This window comes from Balaenoptera physalus (genome assembly GCF_965194825.1).
Source record: "Balaenoptera physalus genome assembly, chromosome: X".
Lineage (NCBI taxonomy): Eukaryota > Metazoa > Chordata > Mammalia > Artiodactyla > Balaenopteridae > Balaenoptera > Balaenoptera physalus.
In genome coordinates, this window is record NC_138903.1 from 18,920,943 (window position 1) to 18,944,250 (window position 23,308).

Sequence of the window (23,308 nt, forward strand, 5' to 3'; positions counted from 1 at the left end):
ATAATTTTTGAGGCACACAGCTAAAGCAATTCTGAAAGGAAAATTTGTAAGCACTGAATGCTTATATCAGAAAAAAAGAAAGATCTCAAATCAATTATCTAAGCTCTCATCTCAAGCAAGTAGAAAAATAATTGCTAATCAACAAACGTGGGCATAAAGTTTTAGTTAAGCAAGATGAAAAAGTTCTAGAGATCTGCTGTAGAACACTGTACCTATAATTAATAGTATTGTCTTTTACAGTTAAATTTTTGTTAAGAGGTTAGATCTCATGCTAAGTATTCTTAAAAAAATAAAATTAAAGAAAAAAGAAAGTAGAAAATAAGCCCAAAGCAGCAAAAGGGAGCAAATAATAATGATAAATGAACAGAAATCAATGAAACTGAAAACGGAACCACACTATGTTGAGAAGTCAATCAAAATTAAATGGATAATAAAGGAATACTACAAATAACTCTTTATACATACATTTGACAGCTTAGATGAAATGGACCAATTCCTTCAAAAACACAAAAACTACCAAAACTTACCCAAGATGAAATAGATTCTCTGAATGATCCTGTAACTATTAAAGAAATTGAATTGTACTTAGAAACTCTTTGGAGTAGGGGAAAAAAGGTCCAGGCCTAGATGATGTCACTGGTGAATTCTGTGTTTAAAGAAAAAATAACACCAATTCTACAGTCTATTTCAGAAAATAGACATAGAGGTAATCCATCCCATCTCATTTTATGGTACAATCATTATCCTGATTCCAATACCCGGCAAAGATAGTACAAACTTACATGTTATAATCCTCCAAAAAATATTGGCAATCCAAGTCCAACCACATACAAATAAAACTGTGCACCTTGACTAAGTGGGATTCATTCTAGGTAAGCAAGGCTGCTTCAGTACTTGAAAATAAATCAATGTAGTCTACCATGTTAATGTGCTGTAGAATAATAATCATATCAGTTAATGTAAAAAAAAAAGCATTCAGTAGAATCCTATACCCGTTCATGAGAAAAATTCTCAGCAAAGTAGGAATAGAGTAGTAATATCTCAACTTGATATAAAGCATATATAAAAAGCAACAGCTGACCTTGTACTGTGAAAGACAATGCTTTCCTCCTAAGATTGGGAATAAGGCAAGGCTGTCCACTCTCATCCCTCCTGTTATATCCAGTACAGTAGGCCAGAAAAGGAAGTAAAAGGCCTAGAGATTAGAAAGGAAAAAATAAAACTTTTCCTATTTGCAGATAATATATGTCTGTGTGTAGAATATTCCAAGATAGCTACAAAACATCTTTTTGAACTAGTAAGTGAATTTGGCAGGGTTGTAGAATATGAAGTCTACACAGAAAAATTTATCACATTCTTGTATACTAGCAATGTACAGCTGGAAACAAAAAGTAAAAACATGGTATAATTTACAGTTGCTCTAGAATTAATGAGATGCCTACATATAAATTTAGCAAAATATCTACAGGATTTGTATGTGAAAACTGTAAAACACTGATGTATAAAATCAAACAAGACCTAAATAAATGGAGAGACATACTGTGTTCATGGATTGGAAGACTCAACTTAGTAAAGATGTCAATTCTCAAATCTTCCTGTAGGTTTAATAAAGTTCACATAAAAATTACAGCAGGATTTTTTTTATAGCTACAGACAGTGTGATTCTAAAATTTGTATTAAGAAGTAAAGGGACCATAATACTTCACCAATTTTGAAGTTTTTTAATACTATTTTAAATATTATATAACTTCAGTAATCAAAACTGGTATTGGTGACAAGATAGACACAGAGAGTCCAGAACTTTATGCATATGGTTAGCCAGTTTTTGACAAAGGAACAAAAGCAATTCAGTGGAGAATGGTTAGTTTTTCCACAAATGGTGTTGGAACACTTGCATAGGCAGAGGGAAAAAAGTGAACCTCGACCCAAACCTCACATCTTATACAAAAATTGACTTAAAAATGGGTCATAGATCTAAAAGTAAAATAAAAAACTTTTCGAAGAAAACTTGAGTTAGAGTCAAGTGAAGATTTCTTAGATATAATGCTAAAGGTACAATCCAGAAAAGAAATTATCGATAAATTTGACCTCATTAAAATAAAAAACTTTTGACCTGCTAAAGATCCTGTTAAAGGATGGAAAGAGAAGCCATAGACTGAGAAGAAATTTTACAGGTTACCTATTCAACAAAGGACTTGCATACAGAAAATACCGAGAAGTCTCTAAACTCAATAGTAATACCAAAAATCTAAATAAAGAATGGGCAAAGGGCTTGAGCAGACATTTCACTAAAGAGTATATATGGATAGCAAATATGCACAAGTCAGCATAACCAGTTAGAAAATTATTAGGGAAATATAGTTAACGATTAAATATAAATAATATATAAATAGAGCAAATACATGTAACTTGGGGGAAATGCAAGTTAAATCTGTGATAAGCCTCTACATAGCTATTAGAATGGCCAAAATACATAAGTGAAAAATACGTTTTTAAAAAATTTAACCAATAAAGGGCCTCTCATATGGACCCCTGTGACAATGGGAGGTGCTTGAGTTGTAGAGTTTTCTAGAAGAAAGACAAGTTCAGTTTGTAACCAGGAAGTAGTCTTATATAATCATTTATAGTAAATTGCCTTAAGAGTTATCAGTAGAGAGATCCAAAGCACTAAAGTTCTAGTAATCTGACTAAATTTTTACCCCCATACCTTCTTTTTTATTTGTGATTTTGTTTTCTTTAAACTGGGCTTCCCAAATCATATAAGCTTTGGCCCCACAAAAACCTGATTAGCGTTCATAGACAAGAGAGAGGATAAGGACTAATGGAAAGCCACTGAGTTCATTTGGTGGCAAAACACTTGCTTGGGAAGACTGCTGCTGTCTACAACATTCTTGAAAATATAAACCTCGTACCAATATATATTATTTACATGCCACGTTGTTTGAAAAGGGATGTGAAGTGATGTAAGTAACATCAGTAAAACCTACTTAAGTTCATAGAGGTGGTATATTAGTGTTTAACTCTGGGGTGTGGAGTCTGGAGTCAGACTTCCTGGGTTTGAATACTAGCTCCACCACTTACTAGTTTTCACTTAACCTTTCTCTACCTCACATTTCTTATATGTAAAATGGGAATAATAATAGTGCCTATCTTATAAGAGTTGTGAAAATTATTTGGTACATGTAAAGCATTTAGAAAAGTAACTGGCATATAGTAAGTCCTCGGTAGGTGATAGCTGTCATTAGACTAGCTCTGAATTGTGACTATTTCAAGAAGATACTGGACTCAAAATCTTACCTTCATTTGAAAATAAACTAAAATGTCTTTGCTAAACCATGCCTTTTTGGTGTTGTTTTATTTTAGATGTAGTGAAGAGACCTCGTAAGAAGTACGAAAGAACTTTTAAATATTAAGCACTAAAAAAAGAGAAATTTGATGGAAAGCAAACATTTTTCTTGAATTCTCTTCCAAGCATTTCCCTCAATTTTCTTCCTTAAATATGTTCCGAATATTGTTTATCACTATGTAAACTTCAGAACAGTTCATTTCATATTATTCAAAATCTTATTTTAGGCTGTTGTATTTGGGGACCTTTCAAAAGCTGTTCCTATTAATCACAGTTTTCCTTTTTCCTTTATAGATCACCATTTGCTGCTGTCACAGACTATTCAGTTACAAGGAATAATGTCATACAGCTCTGCTTGGAATTAACAACAATCGTGCAACAGGTATTAGCTGGAAAATTTTTCTTCAGTTAATTTATTAGCTATCTCATATTCTAACAATGAGAAGTACTTGTATTTACCAAGAGTTTATAAAATACTGGTTTGGGATTTTTCTCATTCAAAGACAAATGGTTCAAAAGAAACCAAATACATAATTCATTGGAAAACTATGCATATAGCCCAGTAAACAAGAGTTTTATTTATCAGCAGATGTAAAAGTAATCTGAACCTCCAGAGACAGCTTTATAGTAAATAAGTCGGTTACTCTCACACTTTTAGTGGGGATGACTAAACTGTATTGCCTTTCACAAAATTAAATTAACCCATTTGAATAACAATTTGAGACTTTTGCTCTAAGACACCATTAGTTCCTTATTAGTACGACTATAGTTTCATTTATATAGGTATACATACAAACAGATATACATAATAGCCTTTAATTATCACCTTAATCATTTAAATGATCTATTTACATGACCCAGTTTTTTTACTTTGAATATTATTTAAGCCAGGGACTCCAAATCAAACGTGTTCAGTAGTGCAGCAGCTGATATAAATGTCCTGGCATAACATATGGAGAAATGGTAGAGGAGTGAATTGACTAGTACATATCCTGCAAAAATTTGTTTAAATCTAATAACAAAACACATCTGAGAGGTGTGAGGCTAGTGACCACCACTCTGTGTAAGCCTCATGTCAACCTATTGCTGCTACTGCTGCTACTTTCTCAGGGTGCCATTTTTTGTTAAACTATCCAGTGATGCAGAAGTAGGGAAAGCAGAGGATAAAATGTGATGATACAGAAGATTATTGGGGAAATTCATGATTTAATTTATCCTTCTACTCCCTGTCCTTTATGATGAGGGATAATTAAGTTTCTTAATATTGCCTGTATTTTCTCAAATAAGAAATTTTTTTAATACAGACTTAAATCTTTCAATATATTTTCTGTTATACCGTATAGATTTTATTAGCACCATTTCTCTGAAATTGCAGGTTTATAGAAAGGAGAGTAAGTTTGTGACTTTTAATTGTGGAATACAGCAGACATTCATCAGGATTATATCATAGCAGTAAGAAAGTCAGTAACTCACTGCTGTTAGTCACAAACATGGATGAAGATGATAAACATTTTATCAGCCTTGAAATGCTGTTGTCTCACTACATGTCTTCATATTTGTTATCAGTGAATTTTATTTCTGAATGTCAAAGATTTCAACTGGATATTAGGGAGAAGAGTGGCATTTTAGGGCAAAGGTCAGCAAACGTTTTCTGTGAAAGGCCAAGTTTTAAGTCTGTAAGGTTTTGTAGGCTTTAATGATACAGGCTCTATGGTGTTTGATCCAACTATTCAATTGCAAAAGCAGGCCGCAGACCATGTGTAAGTGAAATGAATGGACATGGTGATGTGCCAATAAAACTTGTTTTACAAAAACAAGCAGCAGGTTGAATTTAGCCCTGGGCCACAGTTTGCTGACTCATGTTCTAGGGCTATGCTAGTCCAGTGTGGTTCGTGGGCCAGTAGCATTATCATCACACAGAAACTTGTTAGAAATTCAGATTCTTGGCACATACTCCAAATGTACTGTGGGGAATGCCCAGGAATCTGCATGTTTACTAGTTTTCCAGGTGATTCTGGTTCTCATACACTGTTCTAGGGCATAGGAATGAAAGAACAATAATATAATCTATGGGTAATTTTTCTTGTAGATCTGTATTGTCAGTGACATTTCTTCAAAAATATGTTTTCCAAAGCTGTTTTTTTTTAAGCCATTAAACTTGACCAGAGATTTGAGATGTGGATAATAGACTATTAGTTTCTTCCCTTTTACCATGAGAGAAAGAAATTTTCTCTGCTTTAAGGGTACCTACTGCACAGTATTTATATGATAATCATTCATAGTATGTTAGATATGTGTTCAGTAGCAATCTATATGCCAACAGTCATAATAATACAATAATTATTATTATCCACTACATGACAAGATCTGTGATAACTAGTATATGTATCACTTAAGGTTTTCATTTATACATGAGACCCAAGATAATTGAAATACTGTGGAATTAAATGGGAGAATTGAGTTTATTTTTCAACTGTTTATACATGAGAAGCTCATACGGATTGTCCATTCTATGAGAATACAATCCATCTGATGTCACCCTCTAAAATAATGTCATTTCCATGCATAATTATGACAGAAAGTGGGTGTTTTTAATTTCTTGTGTCTCCTTTAAACATCTGGATCTGGATGGCCAGTTTAAGGTTAACTTTTGAGTAATTGGCCCACTCTTTGTTGCTTTGTAAACAGAGACTGCAATTCTAAATGGCAACTCTGATAAGTTTTCTTGAAAATCTTGAAGGAGAATCAGGTGTATTCATTTTCACTGAATTCATTCATACTTAATGTTTTCCCATATCAAAAGTAGATAAACAAAGTGATCTTTAAAAAAAATTACCTTTCTTTTTACTTTTACCGTAGAGTGAAGTCAAAAATGGAAAGTTTTCTATGTTTAGAACTCACAGGTTCCAGAACATACCTCTGTCACGCTAACCTTCAAATGTTACATTACGAATGGCTGAAATGATTTTCAGTGACTTAAAATTTCCTGTAGCGGCATGTGCAGGGGTGGAAGTGCAGTTTGTGTAAGGTAGGACTAACCCACCCATTCTGCTATTTTAAGAACCTACCATCTAAGTAACAAGTGATGCAGTTTTTGTTTCCAGAATGTATGAACACCTGCTATAGACATCTACTTCATGGAAAACATATGCCATTCTGATATTGCCCTCAGAGGCTTGTTCATGCTCACAACAGGACCTTTTAACAGCTGCCCTGTTTGGCTCAGCATTCTCTTTAGGAATCTTACGTCAAGGCATAACAGGTTTAAGTTTTGCTATTTACAGATCAGGAAACATTAGGTAGAATAGAGAGAGAGATACTTTTACAGATTGAACTTTAAGTACATTCTGTCTTGACCAAATAATTGAAATACTCCAAGTATACTGAGGACGTAGAAGGACTTTCTGTACCCTCGACCACTGTACACTCTGTTTTGAAGAGGATGCCTTGCCCTTCTTGGGAAGAGGATGCCTTGCCCTTCTTCTTGCCCTTCTTTTGAAGAGAATGCCTTGCCCTTCTTGGGTAACAGAAACATTACCCATTTCTGTTATTTTAAAGTTCAGTAGCTCATAACATTTCTCACAGTTCCTTCTACCTCACTCTCATTTTCCCATCACATATCCTGTCCCATGTGTCACCACCTTTAAGATGCTTCCAAACAGAAACTTCTCTGTATATGGGTGTTCTTGGTTCTTGCCTTGCCTACCCGCTCCCAACATGTTACCTGACTTGATATCTTAATTCACTTACTTTAACCAGGTCTTTTATGTGGTACCTTAAAGGAAATATTAGATGTAAATTTCTCTTAATAAAATACATCTTCATGACATTCTGATTTAATCTACTTATAAGTACAGAATGGATCACTTTCAGACTAGTCATCCCAAAGCCCAGCTCCAATTTTGTCGCTTTCAGCAATTTCCCCTAATTTCCAAACTGATTACAAATTCCTCTCTTTGGAATTCAAAGGACTCCAAGTAAGGTTCTAACATAATTTCAATTTTATCTTCTAGTACTCCTTTGTATCTTAATTGTACTCCAGTTCATGTGGATGAGTTATTGTTGGTAAAATAGATCTTGCAGTTTCATCTTTTTATGTTGTGAGGCCTCCTCAGAACATGTCCCATATATCTTTTTATCTCTGCCTGTCAAAGTTATGTCCCATCCTTTAAGGCCTCTAGGAAATGCCATCCCACTCATGAAACTTTTACTATTTCTCATAACTGTTTGTATATCCCCTACTTTGACCATTTATATTTAATCAACCGTGGTTGATGTGGTTGGGATTAAATTAAATATACCACCTTGCTCTTTGTCTTCTACGTCTCCAATCTGGTCTTTGTTCTTTTTTCTGTATTAATTATTTTTTATGATTCCAGTTTGTCCCCTTTGTTGACTTATCAGCTACAATTGTTTGTTGTATGAGCAAAGGTAGAAATCCCTTAAACTTACTTTACATGCATTTTACATCTTGTCAGTTATATTCTGCTGTGAATCATAATTATCTGACTTCCATTAGACTGTTATCTCCTTGAAAGTAGGAACAATGTTGTGCTCATTACTTACTTGTTAAAATAAATTGACCTGAGCCCCAGTTATCCCATGTGGTTAGCACATACTCATTTATACTCTTCCAGAAAAATCTAGAATTAAATGCTTAAATCGTTACTTATTTTTATTTCAACTCCTGTGTAAAAGCTGCAGTTCTGTCTCTGCTACTCATATCAAGAACCCCAGGGATATCCAGAGATACCCATCACTTTACATCTCAGTTTATTCATTAATTAAAATAAAAATATTATCCTCATAACCATTTTCCAGTGCTAGAATGAAAGTGAACAAAACTTCTGAAACACTATGCTGTTATATAACACTAACAGAATATATTTTTTAGAGGAAACTTAATTATAGGCATGATATGAATGTTTGTAAATCATCTCTTAAATAATCTATTATTTTTCTACTGTTATGTGATGTCATATCTTTGATACCAAGTCTCTCTGGGCTCTGTGGTCTGTTGCTACCTATCTTGGCAATAGGAATGAGGATGATAATTAAAATGATGAAATAAAACAGTTAAGTGTTTGCTTCTTGATGATGAAACTACAGGTGATTTTAGTTTATTTAGACTCTACGTTTCTGTATTTTTCAGATTTTCTACAATGAATTTGAGTTATCAGAAAAACATAAAATGAATGCTATGTTCATTGAAGAAATACTACTTTCAGTTTGATGAAAGAGCACAACATAGATGAATACTTATTATATTTTAAAATACATTACATAGTTTACAAACAGTCAGTGTCCATCTAATGGTCTCATTCAGCCATTAAATACACACTAATCATCTCATTCACTTGGAATTGTATGCAGTATCTAAAGACAGAATTAAACTTAAGCTGCCAGTAAAAGAGGCCAACTTGAATAAGCAAAGTGTAGATTTAAAAAAAAATATCTAGGGCATGCATTTATTACCAGGCTTTCAAGAAATCTCATCTGAACAGTTATGATGATAGTTATGCTTTGAAATATGCTATACTTCAAATTATTTTCACTCAACTTTAATTATTTTTATTCCCTTTGAGCAAGATGAGATGATCAATATCTAAAAATAAACTGTCACAAATAGCTTTTTTTCCCTTCTTAACACAAAGGAGTGGTACTATGAAGTAAGTGGAAAGTGCTTCTTGATATTGGCTACTTATAATTAAAGTAATGCAAACATTAGAGGAGAAAGAGAAATTTCTTTTAACAAGCTCTGTTTGGAAGAATTTATTTAATCTTACTGTATCTGTTTTTCTTATTTCCAGATGTGATGGGTTTAGACAGTTATAGTTGAAGTCTTTTAAAGAGATTCTTCCCCCCAACACCTCTTCCCCACATAAGATTGACTATAATAACACATTTGAGAAAAAAGGGAAACTGGTTTTAAAATCTTAAATGGGAAGAATTCTCACAAAGAACTGAAGCTTCAGATATTTAGAGCACTGTCAGCACCTGAAACAGAAAAATGAGACAGGTACCCACGCACTTCTTGTCAGCATTGAAATAATTGCCATGATGCCTACCCTAATGAGTATCAGCTTAACCTAAAATTATTCTACTGCACCATTTAAAATTTTTTCCAGTTCAGACACAAAAAATGATTAATTAGATTGTCACTAGTTAAGAAGTGGGTGCAAAAGTATCGGTCTGCAAGGTGAAACTTTGGTGGAACTTAGAATACTTGGGGCAAGGGACGGAGGGTGGGGACAGTGAGTATTGGGAGACTTGAGGCTTAGCCCTGTTGTTTCATGAGCATTTCACCTTGGGCAAACCATCTATAAACAGAAATAATTCTATTATTGTGAGAATCAAATTAGATGTATTAAAAATGGTTCACAAATGTGAAGTGAAAAACAAAAGTAAAGTAATATTAATTATAAAATGGATGAGAAAAAGACTTGATACAAAGAACTAGAATAACAAGTTTGTTTTAAATAATAAATGTACACAGATTTTTTTCTCCATTTGCTGTTAGTTTTCTTCAGCTGCATATACAGTGAAGGAGATACTGAGAGAAAAATTTCAACATGTGAAACATTTTAAATCAGGTTTTGAACTGTTAAATGCAAAGTGAAAACTTCCTTTTTTGTTTATTTAAAATTTTTTAAAATTTAATTTGTAAGTAAACTTTTTATTTTGAGATAGTTGTAGATTCACATGCAATTGTAAAATGAAGACTTCCTTTTAAAATTCAAGTTCTGCTGATATACTCTTACCTGAAATGGTCCCTTCTAAATTATATATTATAAAATGTTCTTGTGTTTTCTCATGGGCTTGCTCGTTTTTCATCCTTTTAAGACTCACTTTACCATGCCCTTGAATATCACTGATTTTCTGGATAGTGTTCGAAACATACTTCTTTCCCTTACCATTCCCAGCTGAAAGTTAGAAAAAAAAAAGATCAATAGTCTTTCACCTGAGATGGTTATAAATAATTTTTGAGAAGAAAAAATACAAAGAAAAGAGAAATTTTAGAAACCTTTCTAAAAACATCAATCTATTTTAAATATGTGAATTTTACCTACTGCATGGTCAACAATTTCCTTTCCCACCCTCTAAAATTTGAAGAAATAGCATGTACTGTTCAAAAAATCTTAACTGAGAGAATCTTCACTGAGAACTGGAAGTTTTTTTAGATGTTGAAAGAGAGCTTTTATGGTCCTAGCTTGTATTCGTTCCGTTGATGTTGTATGCCATCTGTGTAAAGGTTTGTATGTAGCACACTCTATACTCCTCTAATTATTTTCTATATTTTTTTAAATTATAAAAGCAGTGTAATATGCTTTATAGAAAAATTTAGAGTAATGAAAAGAAAAAAAACATTGCTTGTAATCTTTCCACCCAAAGAAAACGCCTGTTATCATTTTGCTTGTTTTACTTGCCATTTTGCCTGTTTTCATCTACATACACATATATATTTTCAAAATGGTCTTTTTCATTTAGTATTGTGCCATAATTTTTTTTTTAATTTTACTGCATAGTTATTAGGTCTTTTGTCCTTTAAAAAAGTTTATAAAATAATAATACTCGTTAATTTAAAAAATACAGAAAACCATAAAGAAGAATAGTTACTGTCATCCCAACTTAAGCACCAGAAACAACTGTGCCACTGCTTTGGTCTCTCCTATAATAAATGTCTTTATTTAAGTTGTTATTCTGACTTTCTGACAGTTCATTTGTTTGATTTTTTTTTTTCCATATTTACCTGTCTGATGTATTTTGTTTCTTGCTAACTCTTTGTTCAAGAAAATGGAAAAAATAGTCTTCAAAGGTCAATAGTGGAAATGTTTCTTTTTGATGGACATCTTCCTCTAAATTATGTGTGTGTGTGCTTTCTAATCACTTTTGTTACCTTTACACGGTTTTAAATACATATCAGTAAAAGTAAACTATTTATGAGTTATTCTTTAAATATACATTTTTAAATAAAAATGTAAGTGAACATATTGAGTATATAACCCTTTTTAAAAAATATTCCTGCTTGAATTTAATCTAACCTGTTTTATCTTAATCGGGTTGTTATTTACTCAAGATAAATACCCAAGAGAAAATAAGAGCTTTTTTAGGACTTAATTGAACTGGTATTTGTGGTTTAAATTGTTAGGGCATGTATTTATAAATAGTAAAAAATTAAAATAAAAGATTACAGAATTTTGTAAAAATAGCCTTAGAAATGATTTTTTTATGTTTTATTAAGGATTTAAGCAAGAAAATTTGGCCTATGAGTTTATTGACAATAGCTATCATATTTTACTTTATTATGTTTTATCTATATGAATATTACCTCCTTTACCTTCCTAGTTGACACTTTATATTATTTACTCTTACATTTTATGGCAAAATAGGTTAGTGGGCTTTGACATAAAGTAGATCTGAATTCATTATGGCTCTGCTTTTTACAAACTGTATGAACTTGGACAGATTACTTCATATCTCTGATAACTCTGTCTTTATTTGTAAAGTGGATCACCAACCACCTTGTTGGATTATTGTAGGTGAATTTATGTGAATATTGGAAATTGATCTAGTTCATGATCTGGCATTTTAGTGGGAGCTTAATAAATGGCAATTTTAGTTACCTTGTATAGCAAAAGATCTTTGGAAACTCTAAACTCAGTTAGTTTGTTGTTCACACAAAATTTAAAGGAGTGATTCTCTGCTTGCTTTTGGTACTGAGTGGCAATGAAGAAAGACCTGTTTCTACAATGAGTGATTTTTTAAAAAGAATTTTGGTTTAATTTCGGTTGTTTTTTAGAATTTAAGGCAAATTGGTAACTATGTATGCTTCATATTCTGGGTGATATTTTGAAATGTCCATGTTCAAATGGAATACAGAAATTAATTTTGGTTACTTGTGAATTTGCCATCCCTATCCACATATTCAAGCAACCTAGAGTTGAAAATGGAAAACTCAAAACTTGTAAAGGTAAAAGGCTAGTGTATAATAAATAGTCAGTCATACAGAATGTGTGTTGTAAAAGGGATATTAAGATTCAAGTAGTAGTAAAATACATGTAAAGTTCTAAAATGGGGATATAAATTATACTGGGGTAGGCAGGCTATATTCTGTGGTTCATGTAGTAAGTATTAAACCATATGAAAGCTCAGCCAAGACAGTCTATCATTCATCTCAAACACAGCTTTAAATACTATTTTTGCTATATTTTCAGGGTTAGTGTTTAAGCCTTCCTGAATCAGACATTCTAGGTGACCTGAAAAATGGACTTGGGCTCTTGGGATTTGAAACTGGTACATTTCAGACCAAAAACGAGGACAAACTTTATATGTAATTTTTAAACAATATGAATTACATTACTTAGCATACCTGTTGAAGGCAATATGAAAGATACTGTTTTCTTATTTTATATTTAAGCAGTATATTTTAGTTCAATACTCAGTCCTTTAAGTTTTCTTCAGTTGTTTCAGTTGATGATGAAGAAGCAAAGCCATTATCTTTTTAAACTTTTATTTATAATCCTAATGTAATGAATCAGGAGTTAGATATAGAACTATTAGGCATAGTACCCAGATAGCTTGAGGACTTTTTTTCTGAAGACAAATATAAAACTAAAAACATATAGAATTTGCAAAGCTGAGATTATGCTGTGTATATATGCCTGTATCCCTTTGAAGGCCTAGAATATAGCATTATAATCAGAATAGATATAAATACACAAACAGAGAGAAAGAGAAATCCTCATTCTTGATGTTAAAAAAAAACATGATTATTGGTAGCTGCAAATTTTCTGAAGGCTCAGACTGAAAGGTAAAGAAGAGTGATGAAATTATTACATGATAATAAGACTTTAGGAAAGCATCTTTCTGACACTTTTTTTGTGAAAAAAAAAACTTTAAAACTTACTATATATTATATGAAAATGAAATAGGCTGTTTTTATAGGTTTATTCTTTTACAGACCTAGACTATATTGCATGTTATCTGAGCATCTTACCAAAACACTTTTAAAGATGTAGATAGTATCACCATTAATAATAACAGAAGAACTAGATGTGTGGTGTAGTATACTAATCAAATTCTTTTAGATAGCAAATGACAGGATACTGTTTCTCAGACATCTGTTTTCTCACTATTACATTTCTAAATTTATGTAATATTATATATATACACAAAAGAATGCATGTCATATATATGTTATGAAGCATAAGAATAATCAGATACTCATAAATTGGCCATTTAATTTAATAACTAGAACATTACCAACATTGTCTTAGTTATAACTGTGCTCCTCCGCATCTCATTACCCTGCCTCTTCTCAGGGTGTTTCTTTTTTTTTTTTCGTAAAATAGTTGCATACATTTTCTAAACATCTCATTTAGTTATGCTTGTCTTTGAGCTTTATAAAAATAGTATCACTCTGCATATTACTTTTTTCACTTGATGTATTTCTGAACTCATTCATGTTTTGTTTAGTCACTGTAGTTCATTCACTTTCACTTCATATAATACTTAATTGTGTGTATATACTCCAATGTGTATCCCTTCTCCTGACCGTGAATATTTGGATATATACTTACATTTAATTATGTATGTAGGAGGGTAATTGCTGGCTTATACAGTATACACATGCTCATCTTTACAAATGTACCACATCCTGTTCTCCAAGTTTTATTGCTTATTTATGTAATGTACTTTCATTGTCTTCCTACCTTCTGAATTACTATATTTTGTCTTATTATGCAGTTCACCTTTTGAGAGGCTTTTAAAATTTTCTCACAAAGACTCCAAGAAGATAGAACTTTTACCATTATTGCTATATTATATACAAGGAAACAGATGTAGAAAGATGGGTTAGGTGATTCTTAACCCTTGTAGGTGGTCAGTTTTTCGGAAGAGAATCCCTGATATGCTCCCATTTGTAATGTACTGTGATGATTCTTTTTAAAGAATCAAGCCAAAAGTAATACTAATCCATTTAAGAAAAGATTTGCAGTGGTGAATGCAAGTTGTCTGCCTTTTGCACCTCTGTGTCTCCAGTGCCTGGCAAATAAATGTCTGTTGAAAGAATGAAAGGATTAATTTTCCCCTTAAAATTTCACCTAAAAAAGGGTTACAGGATTTTAAATGTAGCTGCTGTAACTCATTCTGATGCTGATGAAAACCTGAGAGAGAACTAAACAGAAAATACTGTTTTTTCAAAGTTGATAAAATCCAAGTATATCATGATTATTACAGATACAAAATTAGTCCTTAAAATTTTAAGGCTGCTTTTTCCTATTTCTTCTCCTTTTAATGCTTGTAACTCCAGGGAGATGAGTTGGGAGAGACAGTGGTGATGGCACCAGTCTCCTTGTGAAACTAGTAATGAGCTAGTGAATTGGGGAGGGGAGGGAAAAGAAATTATTGTGGAGAGGATCAGAAGCTTGGAGGGGAGGGCTGGTTTTGGAGCTAAAAAAGGTTCCTATTACTGTCCAGTCTGCTTCCCACACTCCCCAAATAAATCCATGTGTGCATTTCTGAGTATCATTTAGAATGCTTTTGTAGCTTAAAAATTCCAATTTTGATCTGATAGCAAATTTAGAAACCTGAGCCCTAAAGGAATATAGAACATGATGTTACTGGACTATGCAATGCCATAGCAGGAGTTATCAAAGTACCTAAAGGGAAAAATCAAAAGGCTTGATTAGGTAACTTTATTGGTTCTGGTTCTGCAGATATTTTCTTGTGTATCTTGCTCTTATTTAAGTGCTATCTGCAAAGTTTTTAATGCCTTTTGAAATGTCTACCCTAGCACTATTCAGCAGTTATTAATACCATAACTATTAATTTCCTTTTCAGTGTCTCACTGTTTTCCACAGCCCTCCTCACGCCACTAAATATCTCACTAGGCCTCCTGTTTCCTCCCATTTAAACTGTCTGCACAAATGTTCTCCTGCCCTGTCTCCCCACAAAGATTCTGAACTGCCTTTTAAAATTGAAATGTATTCGGCCCTTGGCTCTTCTGTTCATCTTTTTAACCCCTCCCTCAAACCATATCATCTGGATAAATCCTATTCCTTATGACATTTAAAAAGTATTAGCAAGGAAAAAAGGGCTATATAAAGTGTAATAGGCAGGCAATAGTATCATTACTATTTTGAGGTTGGCAAAATGCTTTTACAATATGTTATCAGATTTGTTCCTCACAATAATCAAGTGAAGTAGGTATACCAGATGTCATCCCAATTTTGTAAATGAGTAAATGGAATTTTGGAGAGGGACAGTGACATAGTCAGTTAGTGACATGGCCAGGACTTAGATCCAGGTGCTTTGACATGGTTTGTAATACTTCTTGCTGATTGTTTCTCAAGTTTGGCCTCATCTTAGAATCAAGTAAAGAACTCTTTATTTAAAAACACTGATATCTGGGTCCCATCCAAGACCTATTAAATTAGACTCTCTGTGGTGGGGTTGTAATCAGTATTTTTTAAATGATACCTCAGTTGATTCTAATGTGGAGCCAAAGTTGATAACCACTGTGATATAGTCACACTTTACTGGTTTAGTATGAGATGAACGTGAGGTGGGAAGAAAATGTATGTGATCAAGAACAGTGTTTACCAATGGTTGGTCCATGGACCATGATTCACCCAGGGAAGCTTGCTAAACATGCATGTTCCCTGGACTTTACCACAGCACAGTATGAATGACTGAGAACTATGGATCAGGAGGTTCAACTATTGATAGGTGATATCAGCCCAGAGCCCACACTTTTATAAAAGAGACTAGTTAAAGTTTTGAATTTACAACTGTAGTTATCAATTCATAGTCTATCTGTGCCATACATGCATATCCAAAAGGATTAGACTTGTTCTTTGAGACATCAAATATAAGTTATTAACAAAAATGGTCATTGTGCATTTGTAATAAGGGGAGAACCAGTGCTAGAAACTAATGTGGTGTCAACAGACAGAGGCAGGAACTGGAGTTACTAAAACTGTATAGAGAAGGAATAATAATGACATTTTTAGCATTTATTATGAATCATATTATCATACAATCATATTATGCCTTACATGGATTATATCATTGAATCATTACACAAAATCTATGACATAGATTTTCATACTTACATAAGATGAATGCAGCAAATCAAAGAAAATATAGAGCTACTAGTTATAGGCACTGATTTTCTGAGGCATTTTGCCCTGCTGCCGAAGTAGTTTTTAATAACCCAGGCCTCTTGAGCTGGGTCAGAATAACCACCAACATCAGATAGGTAATTCAGATGAAATTAGGCCCTAACACAAGTGAAATAATGGATTGAAATTGTAATTGATAGTGGCAGGTTGAAGAACTGGTCAGAATTAAGTAATTAGGACAAGTGAGCATGAATCAAACTTAAAAAACTGAGGCAAAAATTCTCCAAAATACAAGATGGGAAAAGACTAGATTTGCATGAAGGTAGCAGAATGTAATCTGAGGTTAATTGTGAATTACATTGTGTGAGGAGTGATATAGCACCTCATATTTCCTGAAATGAAGAGGTACAGTATGTAAAATTCAAAGAATAGTTATTGCATTAAACTCTGCATTGGTTAGGTCTTCATTTGCTTGAGTGTTCTGTTTTTCCCTCTTTTCTTTTATGGAGGATTGTATCAGTCAAAGGAAGCTAGATGATGCTGTACTAACAACCTGAAAATGTTAGTGGCTTTTAATAATACTCATGTCCAGTGCTCATGTTCCATGTGCATCCTGGGTTGCTATAGCTGTTCTGCACATCCTCTTCCCTTCAAAGCTCAGAGTAGCCTCTTCTTGAACACTGCTGGCAGAGGGAAAAGAGAGCATGGTGAACTATGTACTGGTTCTTAAAGTTTCTGCATGGAAATAAGACATAGCACTTTGGCTCACAGTTTGTTGAACAAAATAAGTCATAGATCCATGGCCAACATCAGTGGCTCCAGGAAGTTTACCTTTCCCTTAAAAAAAGAAAGTATATATTTAGAAATCATAATACAAATCTGCTACAGTAATGAATCTCTAAACAATTCCAATATAGCATTATACTAGAATTTTAAGGACAACAATATTTATTTGACTATAAGGAAAGAGACAATAAAATTAGGTGCTGAAATTTTAAATATCAAGAAAACAGCTTGGTAAAGGTTGAATTTGAAGAATTTCTTCTTTTCCCTCAATGGTGTGTTTGTATGCACGTGTGTGTCTCTTGGTATTTTAAGTGTAATCTACTGGAATATGGGGTGGTAGGTTTGGTGGGAGGCGGAGACTTCTCGAATTTTTTCAAAGCATAAAATTCTGCCTTATAATCACTCAGTGTTATGACTAGGAAACACTAAATGGATACTGATTCTGTGTAATATCTATTTTGAAGGTGTACCACGTTAAGCCTAGATTTGAGCTAGTAGTATTACTCGGACAATGTAGTATTTGCTAGGATTTAAATAGCTTATCATCATCAGTGATCTATAAATATTTATTGAGTGCCCAGGTAAGTGGCACTTTTTCATATGTTGGACACAGTTACTGAAATAAATGGTATCATTTTGTCCAAGAAAGTGCATTCTAAGTAGATAAAAAGGACAAAGATACATGAGCTTAAGGAATTTTTTAAACTAATACTTAGAATTTGTTTCACATATACTATAACTTGCATTTATTTTCTGGCAGCCAAGTGTATGATCTTGAATTGAAGAATTAATATTTAATTTATATGTTTATTTGTAATGGGGTGTGGTATTTATCTTTGCTTGAACTCTTTAGTTGAATTTGTCACAAGGGAAAAATTGTCTCCCAATTTTAGACCCAATAGATTTTCTTTTCATTGTGATATATTAGATGGTCATTACAGTAACTAACTTGAACATGTGGAAGCTAGAGAGACTTACGAAGAAATTTTAGCTTCGTTGAATGAATATAAAATTCTTGATATCTTTTGCATAATGTGAATCTTCATGCTGAGAAAGGCCCAATTATTTTTGTTGAAAATATCTGCTGAGATCATGCAGATTAAAGTTTAAAACCAAACTCATGTTTAAAGTTATTTTAAAACTGTGAAACTCTATTTTTGTACAAAATAGGAGTATGAAGAGACTAAGTGTACTGTACTAGTTTGTATAGCAGTTAGTTTTGTTTTAAAAATATGGCTTTAAAAGTTTCATTTTTTTACACCTAACCTATAAAACCAGTGTTAAATATTTACTGTGGAATATGAAAATAGAGAATCAATGGAAGAAAATAATCATAACTGATAAATTCACATTTTATTTATAGAGTGTACAGAGCACCTTGAGAAATTAAAGAGACAGTGCAGTTGAATATAAGATTCCTTCTTTGAAAATATTGACAATCTAATGGGAAAGACTAAGACTAACAAATAGATTACTGATGGAAACATAAAATATGTACAGTTAGTAGTTATCTGATTGGCCATTCAAAATCATTTAGGTCTTGACTGAAGACATGCAGAATAAACAAACTTGGTTCATAATGGGGATTAGCTCATTCACTGCCCCTTCAAGTTGTCAAAACAAAGCTATTAAAGTTACAGGATCACAATCTCACTCTAATGAGTTTTCTAGTCAATGCTACATTGACTTGACATTTTTACCTTTTATGCCTTTTGACAGTTCAATCTTGAAAAGCCTCAGAGGTTTTTGGATTTGTTGGAGGGCCATTTAGATGCTGAAAAAAACAATCAGAGTCACTTCTGCTTGTACCCCCAAGTCTCTATATGCTAAAAGATTAGTTTCCACACCCATTCAACTGTTGGAACTTTAGTCTTTCATTGTCAAGTGGAAGGCGAGAGTGATTAGAGTCAAATGGGGTTTCATTTTAGATGACCTCCTGGGGGAGAACTGGAGCAGAATTTTGAAGAGGAATATGATCCAAGATGCAGAAGAATATGGTTATGTTCACCAACAGAAAGACTAAGATGGCCTCTAAGGTCGTGCCCACCCACACATTCTCCTCCCATTCTTTGTTAATTGCACTTTTTATGTTACAACTTGTAACCTTATTTAACCTAATGAAAATCTTAGCTAATTCTTTTAAAAACTGGTCATTTTAAAATTTCAACAGATACCATCCTTCATGAACATTCTTCTCATTCCAAAATAACATCAGAAAGACTAACAAGTATGTGGTCATTGAGTCAGTCACAGTGGTGAAGGGATTGCCAAGGAGGTAGTTGTGGGGTTATTGTACCTCTGCCTTGTTTGCCAAGAACATTTATCTGAAATTAGAATTAAACTATGGCGTTTTGATAACACGTTCAGGAAGGATGTCGATGCCTGTCTATTCACCGTGGACATTCTTCTTTGCACTCGGGACACTCAGTCAGCTTTCTGTCTCTGATGAATCTTTATTTAGTTTCGACTTTTATCTTTCATCCATTGTAAATCTTTTATCACTGGCACTGCTTTCTCTGTGCCCACAAAGCTATGTGATGGGTACTTTGGATTCATTTTCATGCTCTTCCATATATTATCTTACAGAGAGAATTGGTGTCATTGTACTGTGTGGCTACTGTAGATGTCATAGTAGACTGGAATCTGCCCTTTGCTAAAGGAAAAAAAAACTGAAGGATCTGGTTAATGACTGGGAATTAAATCCCTTTATGTTTTCTTCCCAGATATTGCTTTTACTGTTATTTGTTTCTTGGTAAATGGCTTCTCCCAACTGTTGGATGGACTATAGTATATTTCTCAAGACCTGCACTGCTGTCTAACATGGTAACCACTAGCTGCATGTGGCAATTTTTGGGGTTTCTTTGGCCGCACCTCGCGTCTTGCGGGGTCTTAGTTCCCCGACCAGGGATTGAACCTGGGCCACAGCAGTGAAAGTGCAGAGTCCTAACCACTGTACTGCCTGGGAATTCCCTGCATGTAGCAGTGGAAATGTAAATTTAATTAAAATTAAGTAAAATTATAAATTCAGTTCCTCATTTGCACTAGCCACATTTCAAGTGCTTAATAGCCACACATGTCTAATGACTATTGAATTAGATAGCACAGACATAGAATATATTATTATAACTCTATTATCACTATAAGTTGTATTAGATATGTCTCTGTAACACCACTTTCTCCATTTACTCCTGGCCACACAACTAACTCTTCTTCCATCTGGCTCTTAAACATAAGCATTGTCTGATCTTGTCCTTAGCTATCTTCTCACTACACATATTCTTTTTTGATGAATTCATTGTTGTTTGTTTTTCTTGTACCTTTAATTGTCTCTTTAATGTAAATATTTCCCAGATCTGGTTGTATTCTAGATCAAATTCAGCTTTTTCAGCTACTTGCTGGACAGCTTTGTATATGTCCTCTCAGCAACTTCTAATTTTATATGCCCAAAATAGAATTATTTTATTCTCCCTAAATTCTCTCCTCCTATCATCTCTACAGTGTTATTCATCCATTAGCCCTGGGGTAATGTTTAACTTTCCTCTCCCCATTATTCTCTGTATGTAATGAATCAGTCACCCAATTCACTCATTCCTGGCTACATGTATGTCATCCACCTCTTCTCATCTCCCCTTCCACCATCATAACCTCAGTTCAAGTCCTAATTACATATCACATTTTCTATTGAAAAAGTATTGCGACTGACCTCCCTGCCTCCAGCTTTTCTCCCTTCCAAATCCATGCCTTCTTCCTCATCATTTTCGTAAAAACATACGTTTGATCACATACTTCCCATACTCGCACATCTGTGAGCACTCCCTTGTAGCAGAGTAAAGAGCATACTTCTTCATCCTCCCTAGAGTTGAAATGTCTACTTGGTATGTCTAGAAAGGTACACAACTTTCCAGGTCTCTTCCATCTGAGACCTGGCACCAAAGTTACTCCTGTAACTAAAGGAAAGGAACAAGAGGAAAGGAACTATGAGAAAAGGAACAAGAGATGTCTATTTGAGTTGTTAAGCTAGACCAGAGAGTTTGAACTCCGCTCCCACCCCGCCCCACCTCACCCCTTTATCCCCCCAGCATACACACACACACACACACACACACAAATACACACACACACACTTATCATTCACATTGCTGTTTAACACCAACCATGGCACTAGGTAAGCTACCCTGACTTCAACCTCGCCCAAATGAAAGTCACAAGAAGTTCTCAATCAACTGAGTTAAGTCTTTGCTACCCTAATAGAATGGGTCTTCAAAATAGATTGTTATACAAAAATAAAGCTTTTATTCCCCTTAAAACAACAAAATTCCTCCAGCCTATCATTAGTAGCTCTCCACAATATGACATTATTTTCTAAGCTTTCTTTCTCACTGCACTCACCCCACATACCTTACAGTCTAGCCAAATTGGTTTGCTTACTCCTGATTGTGCCTTTGTTCAGTGTGTTCACATAATTTGGAACAATCTTTCCTCATGAACCCCCAATTTCCAGATTTAAAAGCTATTTAAGGCCAGCTAAAATATCATCTCCTCCAGAAGGTCATTCCAGAGTTAACAAGTAAGGATTTATCTCCTTTTTTATGGGATCTTCTGTTAGCATTTATCTTGTTTACCTTGTATTATTATTTGAATAGTTTCACCTACTTCTCTACTAAATAATGAAATAATGGCCAAGGACCAAGTTTAATTTATCTTTGATCACCCAATAGTCCCTGACAGTGAATTGCATTTAGAAGATGCCAAAAAAAAAAAAAAAAAAAAAAACCTTTTTGGTGAATGGTATTGTGACTTGAGTGAATGAATGAATGAATGAATAAGAGTATAACACTAACTTATTACATGAATTAATCACTGAAGCAGCATATGAAGAAATTTTGATACCTTAATAACAGAATATGTGAAATATTCATTATGCAAGTACCATTATCAAAGGATTGCATAGATGGATTATTTAAATATTACTTGTAAGCAAAGCAATATTTTTTATATTATTTGTATAAGTGTACTATAATATATGTACTAAAAAGATACAGATGAAAATTTATAGCATTTATAGTTATAAAGTTCCATGGAATAGTATATAACATTAGAGACATACACTATTTCTCTTCACTCTCTCTTTATGTATTCAATATTAATAACCTATGTACTGTTCTTGTGACTATCTATAATACACGGTTGATGAGAAATATTACTTGTACTGAGCATCCTAATCCCCAGGTGACAAAGTATTCAACATTTATGGTAAAATATAGGATGGAATTTTTTTATGTATTCTGCTCAGTATAGCAACTGGATCATTGTTTCACAGAAAGGGTAACTGATTATGATCCTGTGTGGGTGATCTTATTTTGCTAAGAAAAAAAGGGATCAAAATTGAAGAAACACTCCTCTTTTTTATGAATATTGTCATATTAGGAATTTGGGGTATTTAAATGTACATCACATGGTTTGTATAAGCATTATATGTAAAAAGGATAAAGAAGAAATGCAAGTGTTATTTTGCATGTACAGTAAAAGACAGCATGAGCTACTGAAGAAAATTCCTGGGAGTATATAGTGGCATAGCTCTAAATCCAATTTTAAAAATCTAAATTTAATCGTAACCTAAAAATAACTAGAACGTCAGAGGTGTACCTTTCCATAGTATGAATAAGTTCATAAAATGGAGATTTCTCTATATGCAGTGCGATTTTATTTTTAAAACTTGGGGGTATGACCTTTTGGGAAAAGATTTGGCCCTAAGTGGTAACAAAACCCACACTTCAGAAGCAAATACTTTAAAATCACAATTTGATGGAAATAAAATAACTTACTGATAAGATGACTCCCTCAAAGTACCTAGGGCTGTTTAAATATTTAGCATGATAAAATGAACTCCAAGAAATTATAGCTTAACTAAATAGAACATAGTAATTTAGTTTCTGTTCTTCTCCCTAATATAAAGCAGCAGGTTAATATGTGCTTTTTGTGTTGTTCTGCTTTATTGTTTTGTTTTTATTATGCTGTGTCTCAACCTTTGTGAAAGCCTTTGGTTTTCAAT

At 33.4% G+C, this 23,308-nt stretch overlaps 1 protein-coding gene across 5 annotated transcripts in view; it reads left to right on the forward strand.

The window, feature by feature from the left end:
* The window catches only part of CNKSR2 (connector enhancer of kinase suppressor of Ras 2), a 258,934-nt gene that overhangs the window by 70,046 nt on the left and 165,580 nt on the right, over positions 1-23,308 (forward strand). For all 5 annotated transcript variants that reach the window (XM_082446969.1, XM_082446965.1, XM_082446966.1 and 2 more), the window contains exon 4: positions 3,641-3,728. In XM_082446969.1, coding sequence (XP_082303095.1) covers positions 3,641-3,728 — 88 coding nt within the window. The remainder of the gene's footprint in view (positions 1-3,640; positions 3,729-23,308) is intronic.